This window comes from Ctenopharyngodon idella, chromosome 17 (genome assembly GCF_019924925.1).
Source record: "Ctenopharyngodon idella isolate HZGC_01 chromosome 17, HZGC01, whole genome shotgun sequence".
Lineage (NCBI taxonomy): Eukaryota > Metazoa > Chordata > Actinopteri > Cypriniformes > Xenocyprididae > Ctenopharyngodon > Ctenopharyngodon idella.
In genome coordinates this window covers 35,456,226-35,474,721 of record NC_067236.1, presented here as the reverse complement: position 1 = coordinate 35,474,721, position 18,496 = coordinate 35,456,226, and the positions used below count along the sequence as shown (strand labels likewise).

Sequence of the window (18,496 nt, the reverse complement as noted above, 5' to 3'; positions counted from 1 at the left end):
TTTGAACATAAATTGCACATTGTTACTTTCAACCCCGTCAGTTGGGACGAAAGTAACACACAGGTGGGTCAAAAGTAACAACAACACAAGCTAGATTTTTTGTGTTAGTCTTGTTTTTATTAAATATACCTGACTATGACCTTGTTAATATGTAACTGCAAACATATTTTGTCCTTTATCTTTGCAAAAAAATATTAAATTACATTTTCATTTAAAATTGAGAATTTCAGTTTCATCAAATGTCTCAAAAGTAACCCGACAGAACAAACTTGAATTGTTTAGAATATTTTTTTTTTGGCAATGTCAATTTATATTATAAAACATTTTTCAACAGTATGAACAATATGAAAATTAAATTCTGTAGCTGGCAGGTCGTACGGCTCGATGCTGTTAATGTCAAGCATTTTCTCTAAATGACGCTGCTCGGCGCTGTTATTTAGTCTCTCCTGATAGAGCCCCTTTCCTTTCACCTTCTCCTTCTCCATTTCTTTCCAAGAAACTGCGACGTATCGCAAAAATGCAAACAAATATCACGCTATCTCTCTCGGTCTCACTGTCAAAGTAACCATGGCAACGGATAGCGTATCCTTCTAATATGGCGACGCCTTCCCGAAATGCAACGCGAGTGAAAACGCTGTGACGCCAGAGATTGTATATTATAGGGAGATGAGAGGGTCTGTATCTCTTACCATTGGAGAAAGCGTAACGGCTAACTTAATCACGTGCGGCACCTCTCAGCCTATCGTGTAATGGCAGTGACATCAGTAACAACATTCCCTAGTCTGCCTTCTCTTAAAAAAATACATTTTTATCAAGCTAAAATCTACATATAGTCGCATACGGTCTAGCCGCAGAAGTTCAAATATTTCAGCGCATCCGAAGCTCAAATTGGATCCGAAATTTCCGCATTCGCATATGATCGGAACTCCACGCAGCCCCCGTACTACTCTCCATTGGAAATGAATGACTTCTGGTCCAATGGCTGTCGTTTGTCGTGTGCAGTGGAAAGGCGGCTTAAAGGATTAGTTCACTTTCAAATTAAAATTTCCTGATAATTTATTCACCCCCATGTCATCCAAGATGTTCATGTCCTGCTCTCTTCAGTCGAAAAGGAATGAAGGTTTTTGATGAAAACGTTCCAGGATTTTTCTCCATATAGTGGACTTCAATGGCCTCCAAACGGTTGAAGGTCAAAATTACAGTTTCAGTGCAGCTTCAAAGCGTTTTACGTAATCCCAGACATGGAATAAGGGTCTTATCTAGAGAAACCTTCAGTCATTTTCTAATTTTTTTTTACAATTTTACACATTTTAACCATAAATGCTCATCTAGCTGAATCGTATCGCATCGCATCGGTAGCTGCTTCACATGTATCTTAAATGTATCGCATCGGCCTCAGTTGTGGAGATGCACATCCCTAGTGCCTAACAACTGAACCCTCTGAGCGTCCCTTACGCTCGCACACTTATTTTGTAATGTGTATGCTTACTATTGAGGGCTGCTCATTCAAGTTTAGATGAGGTAGATATGTTCTTACAACCATTTACAATATTTTACAATACCATAAAGTAAACTTTTGTCAATAATGTACAACATTAGTCATATCAGCATAAGCAATCGATTAGCATAAACGTGCACTATAGTATGCATTTAGTACATTGATTGTGAACCACTAGAATAAGCGCTGCGTGAGCAGGTAGAACACGCAACAGCGCCACATTTGACTCTGAAACATGCGGAGCATACGTGAAATTATAGCCTTTTGAAATTGAATCACATCAGGTATCGCGATCTATGTTTTCCCATCCACAAAATGTGGGAAGCACTGAAAGAGCTTAAAAATGAAACTTAGCTTTGCTTTGTGAAGACGTTGAGATTTATGGAGGGTAAATACTATGGAATCCCAAGTCTGCCAAAATTAAAAATAAATGAATAAATATACAAAGAAATGTAAAAAAAAAAAAAAAAAAAAAAAAGCAAAAATAAATATATAAATAAATATACAAAGAAAAGCAAAAAAACAAAAATAAATAATTATTTATACATTTATTTCTTTATGTATATATTTATTTATTTTTTCACATTTTTTCTTTTATTTATAGCTACATTTATTCATTTTGATTTTTATTTATATCCACATTTATTTATTTATGTATTTATTTCCATATTTGTTCATTTCCACATTTATTCATTTCTACATTTCTTTATTTATACATTTATATATTTTTACATTTCTTTGTCCGTAGGGTAATGAGGAGGGCGTGGTTTACCTCAGACATAGCAATCGAGCTCAGAGTAGGCGAGAGCGAAGCGTTGAGGCCACAGTGACACCTTGTGGTGTGCCCGAAATACAAGCACTAGCCTATTGACGTTGATACTGGGATGAATGATTTGGATATGGCCAAAATCTTATATCACGGGTTAAGTAATATCACCCTAACTGTAGGCTACTGTGTGACATGGATAGGCTACTCTGTATTCTGGACATGGCCGTAGAACATCGTCTGGTCTGGATTTGTAAAATGTCCTGCGCTGGCAAACATGAACAGCAACATCTTCAGCAGATCTGATAACTCTGAAATGGAAGCGCTTGTTATTTCCCATTATTAATCATTTGAATGAATGGGTTTGTGTTTGATTGAGACTCGGACACCGGTCAGAACACGGAAAGGAACCAGCACACATAGGCTACAGTGAAGTCGACGCAAGCATATTGATCAGTGCATTTGAAACGAGACCACATTCACTTCACATTCATATTTCCTACTTTTACATGCACGACATGTGACAAACGCTTAAAATACTACTCGACTCGTTTCACTTGAGAATGGCATCTCGATGGCCGTTTATGAGCGCTATTTATTCATATTAAACATTTAACATTTTAAAGTTAAACATTTCAAATACTTACAGTCTCCGTGCTCACAGCCTCACAGACATTAATATTTTAACGATTTATAAAAGATGAATCACTGTCTGGCCATCTGGGATTTTGGTTATGATTATAATTGTTAGGTAGTCACGCGGCAGCACTTCCGGGTCCAAACACTCTATCTCATACCAGAAAGAAAACAACAAACGGTGCTACACACACGATGTGGTGAAATACTACCAAAAAATTATAATCATAACCTCCATACCAAAATCCCAGATGGCCAGACAGTGATTCATCTTTTATAAATCATTGAAATATAAATGTCTGTGATGTTGTGAGCACGGAGACTGTGGTGTAGACTGTAAGTATTTTAAATGTTTAACTTATATGAATTGAGAGAAAAAAAAGTAAGAATTGTGAGATAAAAAGTCACAATTGCCTTTTTATTTTCTATTCATGGCAGAAATAAGCTTTCATAGGTTCATCATGTGTAAAAGAGGAAAACTATAGAGACGCACAATCCAGCACACAATCTTACTCCTCTCCCCTAACTCTTCTTCTCCCTTGTCCTGATCCAACTCTTCTTCTCCTTCATCTATTCCTCTCCCTCACCCAGACATTTTTTCTCTCTCTGCTCCTCTGTGTTGTTCTTCATCCACACTGAACAATGAGTCTGTGTCTATTTTACTGTATGTCCATGTAATGAAAGAGCTTCAACATCTGATTATTCCTCCAACTGAGATTGGAATCTGCTATTTCTCAATATTTCTCAATATCTGCTAATTATAAATGCTTATCAATTGTTTCAGTATTTGTTTTCTAGATTTTTTCAATACTTTTGAGCTGCTGTTGGTACAGAAGTAGGTTTTATACTATATTTAAAGATTGTAACATTGGGTCTTCATTTCTGACATGCTGTGTTTAAGCATTTGTAAATAAGATCAGAAAGAAATTTAAGCCTTTTAGAAACGTGTTAATTGACTGCATTTTGTGTGAAAACGACATGAATTATGGTAAGATCACAACAGACGGATGTTGTGCTAATTGTGTTTAGAGTTTTGAAAATGTGATACAGATTGGAGAAAAGTGTGTTAGAAATTGAAAAAAAAACATGAATAGAAGAACATGAAGAACATGAATTCATCCTTAATGACCATCACATCCATCTTTTTTCTGTGATCATCTTTCCATATTATTTAATGTGATAATTTGTTAACATAATTTTTTTATATTCAGTTTTTATATTAGCTTTCCCTCTCACTCAAACACACACACACACACACACACACACACACACACACACAAACGTAGTAAAACTCATATCAAACATGGGGATTTGTGCTTTTGGTTTCTTTTTAATAATGAAGTCTCTGTTGATCTGATCTGAGAGAGTGAAGAGTGTGTCATTGTTCTCTACAGGTTGAGGGTTTGTGGTGTCACAGATGAAGGTTGTGCTGCTCTGGCTTCAGCTCTGAGATCAAACCCCTCACACCTGAGAAAACTGTATCTGTCTGGGAATAAACTAGGAGACTCGGGAGTGAAGATGATTTCTGCTGTACTGGAGAATCCTCACTGTAAACTGGAGAATCTGTGGTAAGATCATCTCTACCATAAAGACTGGAAGTGAATAAGGATTAATATGTAGATAGTGCATACAAAATATCCTTTGGCATAAACCCCATCCGGCGGTTCAGTGACAGATTCCTGCTTGAACCGTCAGATCCTGCCGGCAGAAGAAGGAAGGGGTGAGGAGTCTACCTGAAAAAAAGAAAATTTAGATCTAAATATATTATTATCCTGCAAAAGAAAGTAAAACTAACAGTTTGTAGAAGAATTTTACAGTTAAAGACCCAAAAGACCAGATATGATGAATAAAGACCCGGAGTCAGAGTTAAAAAAAAATAATAAATTGAAGATAATTTTACTGAAGAATAGTTTGCAGTTTCATCAGCAGAAGCCAGCTTCAAGTCTCACAAGGAGTTCGTAGGCCGCTCTGCGTACATTCACATTTCCACAACAATTATACTCTAACAGAGTCAACTAACTACATCATTACTTCAGGTTGAATGATTCTGATTGGCTAAGAAAAATAGACAAATTTGGAAATCTTCCACACATGGACAGATAGTCAGAAGCATATCTCCATTCGTCACGATGCTGACGAGGGGACCCTGGATTTAGGCACTGGATGTCCTTTTGGGGTCATGACATGGCGTCTGCTGGTCTCAAGAAGAGTGCCAGTTGTCCACCAGTACAAAGGACCTGCACAGAACACTTAGCGCACATACACAGATACACATGATTCACAGCTTCTTCAAGGTTGAAGTTGATCTGAGCTCTGCTCTGAGCAGGAAACTTTCCCAAAACATACTGATAACATGTTCTTTTCTCTCAGTGAGAGGTACAGACAATATTCAAAATTATTTTCTAGTGTTTGAAAAGGAAAAAAAATGCTTTAACATACGTTGAAGAAGTCATTCAAATAATTTAACAGAAAGATAAATGTTGGTTAATAACTTAAAAGATATATATTGAAGCGGCAGGGAAGTTGTAACGAAGGGTCGGCAGAGCGGGGATCCATTTGCAGCTTTATTAAGAATAGTGTATACACAAGTAGACAGGGGCAAAGGCAAGAACATAAACAAGGACAGGCAATGGTCGAGGCAGGCGGCAGACAAACAGTATCGGGTCACAGGCAGAGATCAGGGCAGGCGGCAAACAAACACAGTCCAGTACACAGGCAAGGTTCAGGGCAGGCAGCAGAGAATCACAAAGAATAAACAATCCGACGGAAACCAGGAAACAGTCCACAAGAAAACGCTTAGTAATGATCACCGGGGCAAATCAAGACTTCGCGGTGAGTGTGTGTGTGTGGCTTAAATAGTGATGAGGTGCAGGTGTGTGCGTAATCAGTCCCAGGAATGAGGGCCTATGGGAAACGTAGTCCGAATGGGAAATGGAGTCCAGGAACTGACAGGAACAGACTGTGATCGTAACAGAAGTGACAGAAATTAACTTTACTTTAAGAGCCAATATTTGACCTCTTAAATTGATTTTCAGGGATATTTTCTAACCATTTTCTAACCAAAAGTGATTTTTTTTACACTGCAGTTACAACAGCATTAAAAATGTTGAGATTTTTTTTTTTTTTTTTAAATATAGAATTTTGAATATAGAAAAAAAAATGAGATGGGGAAAAATTAATTATGCTTTTAATTATGAAAATAAAACAGCCAGTAGGTGGCAGTAAATCACTGTCTTAATGAATGAGTCATAGAAGCATTCATTCAACTGATTCATTCAAAACGGCCGATTCATTCTGGAACGAAGCAAGTGACTGAATCACTGAATCACTGAACCGATTTGTTCAAAACTCCGGATTCATTCAGTAAGGAAACACCACTGTGTGTTGGTGCTGCAGAGACACATGCCTCTTTTGCTGTGGCTTGTGTGAGATATTGTCGTTGCGAGAAAAAGAGCAAAAACAGAGAATATTGACAATATTATGTCTAAAATGTCACTATAATATTAACTTTTAGTTCACTGAACTATTGTATAAAATTAATATCACATTAGCAGCCGTGCTAATATTCTGGAAATATTGCTTAAATATCATATAGTAAATATAAAAAGCTCATACTAGGGCCATTTTGCACCATATCTTGAATTTTGGCTGCATTTTATTAATTCTGGTGTCATTTCTAATAATGTCTGATCCTGCTTTAGAAAGAGCGAAATATTTGGCATTAAAGCACAATGATTTACAATAAAACGTGCCAAATGTCAGCGAATTTACATTACGTTAATTATAAAACATGCCATCATTAATTATCATTTTAATCTATTGACAACCTTAAGTTACAATTGAAAAATAAATTGTATAAAGCCATGCTGTTTTGACCATTTTTTCTCTCTAGATTTGGTCAAATTAACTAACGAACAGGTTCGCTTACATGGCTTTCCTTTTTGAAGTTGGAGGTTGTGATGGTCGTGTCCGATCGATATCCCTTGACAGATTTTATGCTGCAAATCTCCTTTTATAAATATTGCCCATTTCGAAGTGTTTATATCCAACAGAAAGAATGTTGTGAGATTTTCTTCTTCCCTCTGTATTTAGCGCACTCACCGCACTGTATGTTTTTTCTGTGCTTTTGCAGCGTCGCGTGATTGAGCAAACTCTGATCGCTGTGGTTCTGTAGCTTATTTTGTTCATCAACTGATGTTGCAATGATCCAATTCCCACTATTAACTAAAAACTTTTGCCTCAAACTTCATTACTGCTTATTAATAGTTAGTAAGGTATTGGATATGTGACAAGAACCAACCGATGAACTTCGTCCTTTCCGTAACAACACCGAAAGCTCAGCCGAACAGCTGATCATAGCTGTACAGGGCGGGTTTTTATTTCTCATCTCCATAAATATATCTAGTAGTAGAGCTAATGCAAGGACTAGAAATCATTTTTTTCTTTTGCTGAAACTTCCTCGTCATCGTGGAGAGCGCAGCTCATGGTTGCATATCAACGACAGACGCCACAGGAGCGAAAGCGCTTTGGAAAGAAGGAGAAAGCGGCGCGGCTGCTTATGTGATGCGATATGTGAACGGCCCCTTAGAACGGCGACTTTTTCTTTGCATATCAGACAGGTAGCGTTTCCATTAAACTCCACGAAAAATTACTGCAATGTCCATCTTTCTTGAAACTGTCTGTGTTCCTCATCCACTTTACTTTTCAGTTCGCATTCGCACTTTGCAGCCAAACAACAAATAAACTACGAAAGCCCCGAACCAGCTCTCATCAAATCTGCCCGCGCGCTTTTTTTAAAAGAATCATGTCATTCTTTTGAATATGGAATATGGTATGAGACAACTAGAGAATAATAATAATAATAATTTAGCGGGCCAGATTATGTTTTATTTTTGAGATCAGTTGCGGGCCGGGTGGAGGGGGAGTGGGGGCCTTAAATGGCCCGCGGGCCGACAGTTTGAGACCACTGCCTTAAAGGGTTAGTTCACCCAAAAATAAAAATAATGATGTCATTAATTACTCACCCTCAGATCATGTGACTACAGTGGCTCAACCTTAATGTTATGAAGCGACGAGAATACTTTGTGCAGCAAAAAACCAAAATAACAACTTTATTCAACAATTTCCCCTCTTCCTCCTTCTCACGAGAGCACTACGACACATGCGTGTGGTGATGTGAGATACATGTGTCGTCTCATCGTCTGAATTATCCAGACTTTCAAGCTGTGGCATGACAATATCACAATCGATGCAGCACACGCTCTCCTGTTCAGTAGGCATCGCTCAAGTCACTTTAAGCAGTAAAATTCCACTCATAAGATGCAGTATTATACTGTGCAGATCTTCAGTAAACAATGTCAAGATATGAGACTTGGGAAATTAAAATATGAAACTATGGGATATATATTACTCTATAACTTAAGTGTATAAAATTATGTCCATTGTGTGTTATAAATAATCATACTCTTATTTATAACCATAGAGAGTTAAGTATTATTACAGTTATGAATATTCATTAGATGATGCAACATTATAAGGTTGTTTATAAAGCATTATGTGTGCATTATGATGCATTAAGAATATCCTTATAATGCATTATAAACACAGGCTTCATAGAAAGTGTTACTGAAAAATGTATTTGGGTGATTCTCACATCAGTGTGTTGATAGGAGAGCTATAGATGTCATATCAATTATTCTTATTCACTATTATAAATCTGTAGTAGAATTTGATGTCAGAGTTTCAGTATCTGAATATTGTGTTCAGGGGGTAAAAAGAAGAAGAATATGATTTCAGAGGAAACTGACTTTATTGATCTTTAAATTGATTCATTTTCTTCTCATTGTCTCTCTCACCTTATCATCACACTGTTAGTTTGAATGTGATCTTGAGAAATTCCTTGTTGATCTGATCTGAGAGAGTGAAGAGTGTGTCATTGTTCTCTACAGGTTGTTTAATTGTGGTGTCACAGATGAAGGTTGTGCTGCTCTGGCTTCAGCTCTGAGATCAAACCCCTCACACCTGAGAGAACTGGATCTGTCTGGGAATAAACTAGGAGACTCGGGAGTGAAGATGATTTCTGCTGTACTGGAGAATCCTCACTGTAAACTGGAGAAACTAGAGTAAGATCATACGCGACTCTCACATGAAACTGTGTCACTGTGAATTTTGAAATTTCAATAATTCATAAAGTAACATTAAAATGGAATAGAATTCAGGGAAAACTATTATTACATTCATTCATTCAAATTACCATTCATGAATTTAAAGGGTTAGTTCACTCAAAAATGATTTTTTTTTCAACCTGTTAGCCAGTTAGTCATGATTAAAATAAAGTTTGTGTAATATATGTGTGTGTACGGTGTATATTTGTTTTGTATTTATACATATACATGTATATATTTAGGGACAATATAAAAATATAAAAATCAACTAGATAAAACAGTTTGTAGACAAACTTTAATTTGGCTTGAAAAAGCCGGTCCAGAAAGTTTGATGAAGTTTTAAAAGTTTGTAGTTTGAAGCTTTTCAGTTTGAAATAGTTTAAGTTTTAGAATTGTAGTTTTAACCCATTTGTGCCCAAATTTTTCTGAATGATTTCATGCATATATTCCTATTAATAGTGTCCTATGTGAACATGTTCTGCATTTATTTTCCCCAGGTTTTTGTTTTTTTTTAAAAAAATGTATTTGAATGTGCAGCAACTATAGTTGCCGGTGGGCAAATATGTTGTATGCACCCCTCAATGTAAACTTTGAATAGGAGGATAACATTTATGCATCTAACTCAAAATAACTGCTTTCAACAGATCAACAGATCAAAGTTGAAGAACATTTGATGTGAACACAAAAAAGCTGCATTTAGCTTATAATCTCTTGAATATGAAAACACATCAAACAACAAATCCGTTTGTCTTAAAGTGGTGGAACATAATGCAGAACAAAGTGCAGCCATTAAGTTGCTCCAACAGAGCATTGTGAATCAAAAAGTTAAATTACATTGTTCATTAGAAAAAATTACTCCTATATGTGATCCTGGAGCACAAAACCAGTAAGAAGTCGCACGGGTATATTTGTAGCAATAGCCAACAATACATTGTATGAGTCAAAATTACAGATTTTTCTTTTATGGCAAAAATCATTAGGATATTAAGATCATGTTCCATGAAGATATTTTGTACATTTTCTACCGTAAATGTATAAAAAAATATTTTTGTGAATGGATATACATTGTTAAGGACTTCATTTGGACAACTTTAAAGGCAATTTTCTGAATATTTTGATTTTTTTTCACCTTAAGATTCCAAATTTTCAAATAGTTGTGTCTTGGCCAAATGTCCTATCCTAACAAACCATACATCAATGGAAAGCTTATATATATTCAGCTTTCAGATGATGTATAAATCTCAATTTCAAAAAAATTGACCCTTATGACTGGTTTTGTAGTCCAGGGTCACATAAAACAAACAAACAAAAAATAAGTAAATCAAAAAAAAACAAAAAAAAAAACAATATATATCAATATAAAATATTATGAAGGCAAAATGCACTAAACAAGACCAATAACCTTGATTTATTAACTCATTAAACACAGTATACTCCATTTCCCCATGATATATGTACTTGCAAGTAATTTGCCCACCGGCAACTATAGTTGCCGCTTGGACTTTTGACTAAGTATACAAAAAACTGTAGATCTATTGTAAGATTTGTTTTGTTTGGATGATTCTAGAGACCCTCATGATTATGTAGATATATATATGTCAACAAAAAATACTTCCTATTAACATGAAAATTACTTTTCTTTGGGAGGGTTTGCCTTCAATATGCTTCCTAGAAGTATGGGTAGGAAGTTGACAGCCTCATGTGACAGGAAGGAAGTCAATACCTTTTTTTTGTTCTTGAAATCCTGTATTTGGTTGTTTTCTTGCATGTCATTGAGACATAAAACATGGAAAACATCTAGAAAAGTACTTACAAAAGGAAAATGACAACTATACTCTGCGGCAACTATAGTTGCCGGTGGGCTAAAATGGGTTAAAAGCTAGATAGATAGATGGATAGATAGATAGATAGATAGATAGATGGATAGATAGATAGATAGATAGATAGATAGATAGATAGATTAAATGAGTTTGAATGAGTTTAAATGGCTTAGAAACAGGAATGGCAGTTTAATTGAGTCTGTGTGTTTAAATTTGAATTTTGACAGTTGGACGGAATGTTCAGATCAGCCAAGGCAGTTCAATGAAAGTCAATGGGATTTTTCCAAGATTTAATCAGCATTTTTAGGAAAACCGTAAGTCTGATCAGTCTGAAAAGATAAGGCAACTCGAGTCAGCTTGAACAGTCTAGGAGGAGTAGCATTTAGACATTTTAGTCTAAGAAGAAGAATAATAATAATCTTAAATAGAAGATCAGTGAGTGGGCTTTTTCAAGCCAACTTAATAAATATTTATATATAATTTAAATTATATAAATATATACATGTAAATATTTCTTAAATATATACATGTATGTGTTTATAAACAAAATAAATATACACAGTACACACACATATATTACATAAACTTTTATTTTGGATGTGATTAATCGTTGAACAGCTCTAGATAAACCATATATTATTGCAATCATGTGTTTATTGTCTCCAAACCGTTTCTCTCTGCATGTTATAGTGATCTCTGGATCTCTGATCATTGTTTATGTTAAGAGATTTCCTGGAATGTCACATGATATGGCTGTACTTCTAGTCTCACTCTTGGGGCTCTATCATACACCCGGCGCAACGCAGGAGTTTGTTGCTAGTTTCAGCCTGATGCAGTCTGTGTGACGTCTACGTCACGTCTGCGCCTTAAATTGAATGGAATAAATAGCAGAATAAAAACTAAGACTTTGAGTGAGACGTTCACTGAGATGAGTGCATGTAGCAAAGTTATATTAAAGAGCCATTCGGAACGACATAGACATGAACACATAAACTTCATCTCTAGAGCTGCTCTGAGAGTCACTTCATTAGCATTTTACCGTTTAATTTGAGAAAAAACTATTGTCATATCATATACACACATAAACTTCAAGATCACAGCAACCCGTCAAAATAAAAGTTCGGTTTAACTTGTAACAGAAACAGAGCCATATTACTATTACTATGTACTATGTAGTCTACTATTGTATTACTATTGTACGGTATTAAATATTTCTTAATGACAATGTAATACTACTACTAGTACAATAATTATTAAGACTTTAGTTTTGAAGTATGGGGAGAGCAGGGACGAAAGTAGCCTACCATTTTTCACAAAAATGTAAAAGATAATGTTTTAGACAGCGATATATTTTTGCTGTGGTCAGTAACTCACAGGTGTGGTCTATCAATACCAGGTGGTATTTTGTACAAATGTAGAACGGCTTCAGTATAATTTCACTTTGAACATAAATTGCACATTGTTACTTTCAACCCCGTCAGTTGGGACGAAAGTAACAACACAAGCTAGATTTTTTGTGTTAGTCTTGTTTTTATTAAATATACCTGACTATGACCTTGTTAATATGTAACTGCAAACATATTTTGTCCTTTATCTTTTCAAAAAAATAATAAATTACATTTTCATTTAAAATTGAGAATTTCAGTTTCATCAAATGTTTCAAAAGTAACCCGACAGAACAAACTTGAATTGTTTAGAATATTTTTTTTGTCAATGTCAATTTATTTTATAAAACATTTTTTTCAACAGTATGAACAATATGAAAACTAAATTAAATTAGCATAATATAAATTCTCAACATAGTGTAACAGTCATGTTTCCAATCCAGCTGTTTTTATACATAAATTCAAAATATAAATTCATAAAAACATCTGAATGGAAACACTGCAAATTCATAGGTGGATGTGGAAAAGCTAAGGTATGGCTAAAAACTAAATGTGACTATGGTAAATGTAAACAGATTGAGTGAATAAATAGTGACATACAGAAATCAGCAACAGATATGTCCAGAAACGCCCTCTCATGAACATCTGGCTGAATCAGACCTCTGTCTGTCTTTCTGACCCTCACTCTTGGCATATTCTGCTAGTATAATATGACATAAACATGTTTTAATAAATGCTGCACCGCAGAGAAAGCCACCACATTAGCAGAGGGACAAAAGAAACAAGTGTTACTTTCATCCCAACAGGAACTCCTGACATTTAAATCCGATTTACTTTCATACTGAAAAGTTCTGAGAAGTCAAACTTCAGGATGTTACAGCACTAAATAACCTGTAGATTGATCATTATTGTGACACATGAAACTTGTAATTAGAAAAAAAATGACTGCTTCAGCAGTTTATTTACCGTATTTGAAAACTGCTTTCCGGTCCTAACCGCGGGAAACAATGATGAAATCACATGATGTTTGGCAGCTCCGTCAAGGGTTGCGTGCTGAACGTGTCTTAACTTGGAACGCAAATGTAGTCAGAGCTCTGAGAAAATTGCTTTGTTACTTTCGTCCCGCGTTACTTTCGTCCCGGTTCTCCTCTAATAATCACACAATTTTACAGTAACCCTCTAGCGGCAGTTGCACTGAACTTTGAAATTGGTCGTGAAGCAACCGTTACCCTCGCCATGGTAAACTGAACGATTTTAATGAATGTAACGTTAATGCATGTATGAATATATCCACACAAAGCAAATGAGCCTCAATACATCTAAAATAAAAACATAGTAGATTTTATAGAGCTAATCAATGTAAAAATGTATTTAATAATTATAAAAAAAAAATTCTGACCTAATTATTAATAATAACTGCCATTTTACAGAAATAGTGTTTACAGAATAATGGTAAAGTGTTAAAATATAGAGAATGAGGAGTTACGTCATGATGTTTTCACTCCGCGTTGCATTTTGGGAAGGCGCCGCCATATTAGCAGGATACGGTATCTGTTGCTATGGTAACCTCGACTGCAGCCCGAGATAAAGACCAACAGAGAGAGAGAGAGCAGAATAATTTAATAAATAAATTACAGCGCAGTTTTATGGGAAGAAATGGAGAAGGAGAAGGTGAAAGGAAAGGGGCTCTATCAGGAGAGATTAAATAACAGCGCCGAGCAGCGTCATTTAGAGAAAATGCTTGACATTAACAGCATCGAGCCGTACGACCTGCCAGCTACAGAACTGACGAAATGATGCTTATCTGATGCTTATTATTGTAAAAATAATAATATTTTCGCCTACTGAGTCATAGACTGGTTAGTGATGTCAAGCAGTTTCTCTAAATAATCCTGCTTGCTAATAACTTAAACTTAAAAATGTGCTTCTAATTGCTTAAAGAGTCTGAACTCTTGCATTGTGTAGGCACTGATACCATATAAACCAGGTAATTGACGATGTCAGAGTATGTGACAGGTGGTGCTTCTGGGTCTTTCATCAGTTCTGTAGCTGGCAGGTCGTACGGCTCGATGCTGTTAATGTCAAGCATTTTCTCTAAATGACGCTGCTCGGCGGTGTTATTTAGTCTCTCCTGATAGAGCCCCTTTCCTTTCACCTTCTCCTTCTCCATTTCTTTCCAAGAAACTGCGGCGTATCGCAAAAATGCAAACAAATATCACGCTATCTCTCTCGGTCTCACTGTCAAAGTAACCATGGCAACGGATAGCGTATCCTTCTAATATGGCGACGCCTTCCCGAAATGCAACGCGAGTGAAAACGCTGTGACGCCAGAGATTGTATATTATAGGGAGATGAGAGGGTCTGTATCTCTTACCATTGGAGAAAGCGTAACGGCTAACTTAATCACGTGCGGCACCTCCATATAGTGGACTTCAATGGCCTCCAAACGTTGAAGGTCAAAATTACAGTTTCAGTGCAGCTTCAAAGCGTTTTACGTAATCCCAGACGTGGAATAAGGGTCTTATCTAGAGAAACCTTCAGTCATTTTCTAAAAATTTTTTACAATTTGACACATTTTAACCATAAATGCTCATCTAGCTGAATCGTATCGCATCGCATCAGTAGCTGCTTCACATGTATCTTAAATGTATCGCATCGGCCTCAGTTGTGGAGATGCACATCCCTAGTGCCTAACAACTGAACCCTCTGAGCGTCCCTTACGCTCGCACACTTATTTTGTAATGTGTATGCTTACTATTGAGGGCTGCTCATTCAAGTTTAGATGAGGTAGATATGTTCTTACAACCATTTACAATATTTTACAATACCATAAAGTAAACTTTTGTCAATAATGTACAACATTAGTCATATCAGCATAAGCAATCACTTAGCATAAACGTGCACTATAGTATGCATTTAGTACATTGATTGTGAACCACTAGAATAAGCGCTGCGTGAGCAGGTAGAACACGCAACAGCGCCACATTTGACTCTGAAACATGCGGAGCATACGTGAAATTATAGCCTTTTGAAATTGAATCACATCAGGTATCACGATCTATGTTTTCCCATCCACAAAATGTGGGAAGCACTGAAAGAGCTTAAAAAGGAAACTTAGCTTTGCTTTGTGAAGACGTTGAGATTTATGGAGGGTAAATACTATGGAATCCCAAGTAATTTAAAAATAAATTAATACATAAATAAATATACAAAGAAATGTAAAAGAAAGCAAAAAAAAAAAAAAAAAAATTAAAATAAATATACATAGAAAAGCAAAAAAACAAAAATAAATAATTATTTATACATTTATTTCCTTATGTATATATTTATTTTTTTCCACAATTTTTCTTTTATTTATACAATTATTCATTTTGATTTTTATTTATATCCACATTTATTTATTTATTTCCATATTTGTTCATTTCCACATTTATTCATTTCTACATTTCTTTATTTTTACATTTATATATTTTTACATTTCTTTGTCCGTAGGGTAATGAGGAGGGCGTGGTTTACCTCAGACATAGCAATCGAGCTCAGAGTAGGCGAGAGCGAAGCGTTGAGGCCACAGTGACACCTTGTGATGTGCCCGAAATACAAGAACTAGCCTATTGACGTTGATACTGGGATGATTTGGATATGGCCAAAATCTTATATCACGGGTTAAGTAATATCACCCTAACTGTAGGCTACTGTGTGACATGGATAGGCTACTCTTTATTCTGGACATGGCCGTAGAACATCGTCTGGTCTGGATTTGTAAAATGTCCTGCGCTGGCAAACATGAACAGCAACATCTTCAGCAGATCTGATAACTCTGAAATGGAAGCGCTTGTTATTTCCCATTATTAATCATTTGAATGAATGGGTTTGTGTTTGATTGAGACTCGGACACCGGTCAGAACACGGAAAGGAACCAGCACACATAGGCTACAGTGAAGTCGACGCAAGCATATTGATCAATGCATTTGAAACGAGACCACATTCACTTCACATTCATATTTCCTACTTTTACATGCACGACATGTGACAAACGCTTAAAATACTACTCGACTCGTTTCACTTGAGAATGGCATCTCGATGGCCGTTTATGAGCGCTATTTATTCATATTAAACATTTAACATTTTAAAGTTAAACATTTAAAATACTTACAGTCTCCGTGCTCACAGCCTCACAGACATTAGTATTTTAACGATTTATAAAACATGAATCACTGTCTGGCCATCTGGGATGTTGGTTATGATTATAATTGTTAGGTAGTCACGCGGCAGCACTTCCGGGTCCAAACACTCTATCTCATACCAGAAAGAAAACAACAAACGGTGCTACACACACGATGTGGTGAAATACTACCAAAAAATTATAATCATAACATATTTTAAAATAAGTCAGTGCCATTGTTTAGTCTCAAGATGCACACCAGTAATGTTTTTTTCTGGTGTACGTTTATAAAAGCTACTGAAATATCCTAATTGAACTAAGATTTAATCCTGGCTTAGGCTAAGCTCTGTCTGTGAAACCGGGCCTCTATGTTCATGTTGGGTAGAAAACTAGTGCTGGTGTTTGACAGAACGACTCTTTTGAATCAGGTTTGCTGTGTTTTGATAGAGTTAGTGTGTGTAGAAAAAGGTTTTTAGCATTTTGAAATGTAGAGTTTGTGTTTATTTAACAAATTATGGTTTTGAGCAGAAAATTAACAGTTTGGCCAATTGTGTGATGTAGGTGTTGCTGTGTTAAGAGTTTAGAAAAAGTACTTTAAGTATTGGTAAACGCTTGTTAGAAATTGTAAAAAACTGTAAAACTACTGATATCTATACAATTTGTTTATATGTATATTCAAACCTAAAATTATGCCAAAGCATTTTACTTTGAATTTCTTATAAATAAAACACCATTTTATAAACTAGATGAGTAAAGTTCGTAGACAAACTTTAAGTTGGCTTGAAAAAGCCTAGCCAGAAAGTTTGCAGTAGTTTTAAAAGCTTGAAGTTTGAAGCTTTTCAGTTTGAAATAGTTTTAGTTTAGTAGTTTAAAAGCTAGCTAATGTGAGAGTGTGTATAGATAGATAGATACATAGTTAGATAGTAACTTAGATATTTAGTTAGTAAGTTAGATAGTTAGATATTTAGTAAGTTAGATACATACTAATTTAGAACGTTAGATAGTTAATTAGTTAGTAAGTTAGATAGTTATTTAGTTAGTTAGTTTGTTAGTTGGATAGTTAGATAGTTACTTAGTCAGATAGATAGTTTGCTAGATAGATAGTTCATTAGTTAGTCAGATAGTTAGTTAATGAGTTTGAATCAGTTTGAATGGCTTATAAATAGTACACAGAATGGCAGCTTCATTGAGTCTAATGGGCTTCAGAGTGTTTAGATTTGAATTTGACAGTTGGAGGTTGATGGAATGTTCAGATTTTCAATGTAAGTCTATGGGAGTTTTTCCGAGTTTTGATCAGCATTTTTAGGAAAACCGTAAGTTGGATCAGTCTGAAAAGATATAGCAACCCGAGTCAGAACAGTCTGAAGGTCTGAGCCGAGTTTGGTGGTTGTAGCTTTAAAGCTCTAGGAGGAGATACTGTTCAAATTTTCAGTCCAATACAAACTCTACATTTCAAAACACTAAAAACCTTTTTCTACACACACTAACTCTATCAAAACACAGCAAACCCGATTCAAAAGAGTCGTTCTGTCAAACACCAGCACTAGTTTTCTACCCAACATGAACATATAGTCAATCAAAGTGCAATAACTGTCAAAATACTAACAGCTGATGGCATTATGAAAACTGCATTACTTGTCATGTTTCATTTCTACCTGCAGAAAATATGAAATCCATTGTTTTTATAATTCAGTTTCCTTTTACTGCAGTAACAGTAGAGCTCTTACATGTAAGCCATTCTACATTTTTGGTTGAGTGTTGAATGTGTGCATTCTTGGAAACATCCCAACAGACTATCTAAAAGTGAACGAGTCTTTACTTTATAGAATGTACAGTAGAAATAAAGAAGAAGAAAGTAACAGAATTGCTCAGGGCAGCCACTGGTCAAATGAGTCCTCTTGTCACATAAGCACAGAGACAAGAAGGTAAGATCCAAGTGCAGCTTTAATGGGGTAATCCAATAAACATAATCCAGGCAGGCGAGGGTCAAAATCCACAGAACAGTCCATACAAAATAAAGCAAAACACAAACGAAAGCAGGTCACATGAAATGAAACCGTGATAA

At 35.6% G+C, this 18,496-nt stretch overlaps 1 protein-coding gene across 10 annotated transcripts in view; it reads left to right on the top strand.

Annotated features, from left to right (window-relative positions):
* LOC127499176 (protein NLRC5-like) overlaps positions 1-18,496 on the top strand; it is a 784,214-nt gene that overhangs the window by 110,658 nt on the left and 655,060 nt on the right. Inside the window, exons 13-14 of one of the 10 annotated variants that reach the window (XM_051869360.1) lie at positions 4,295-4,468; positions 8,849-9,022. The exons of the other annotated variants lie outside the window; for them this stretch is intronic. Of the exons in view, the coding sequence (XP_051725320.1) occupies positions 4,295-4,468; positions 8,849-9,022 (348 nt within the window). The remainder of the gene's footprint in view (positions 1-4,294; positions 4,469-8,848; positions 9,023-18,496) is intronic. 10 annotated transcript variants of the gene reach the window in all.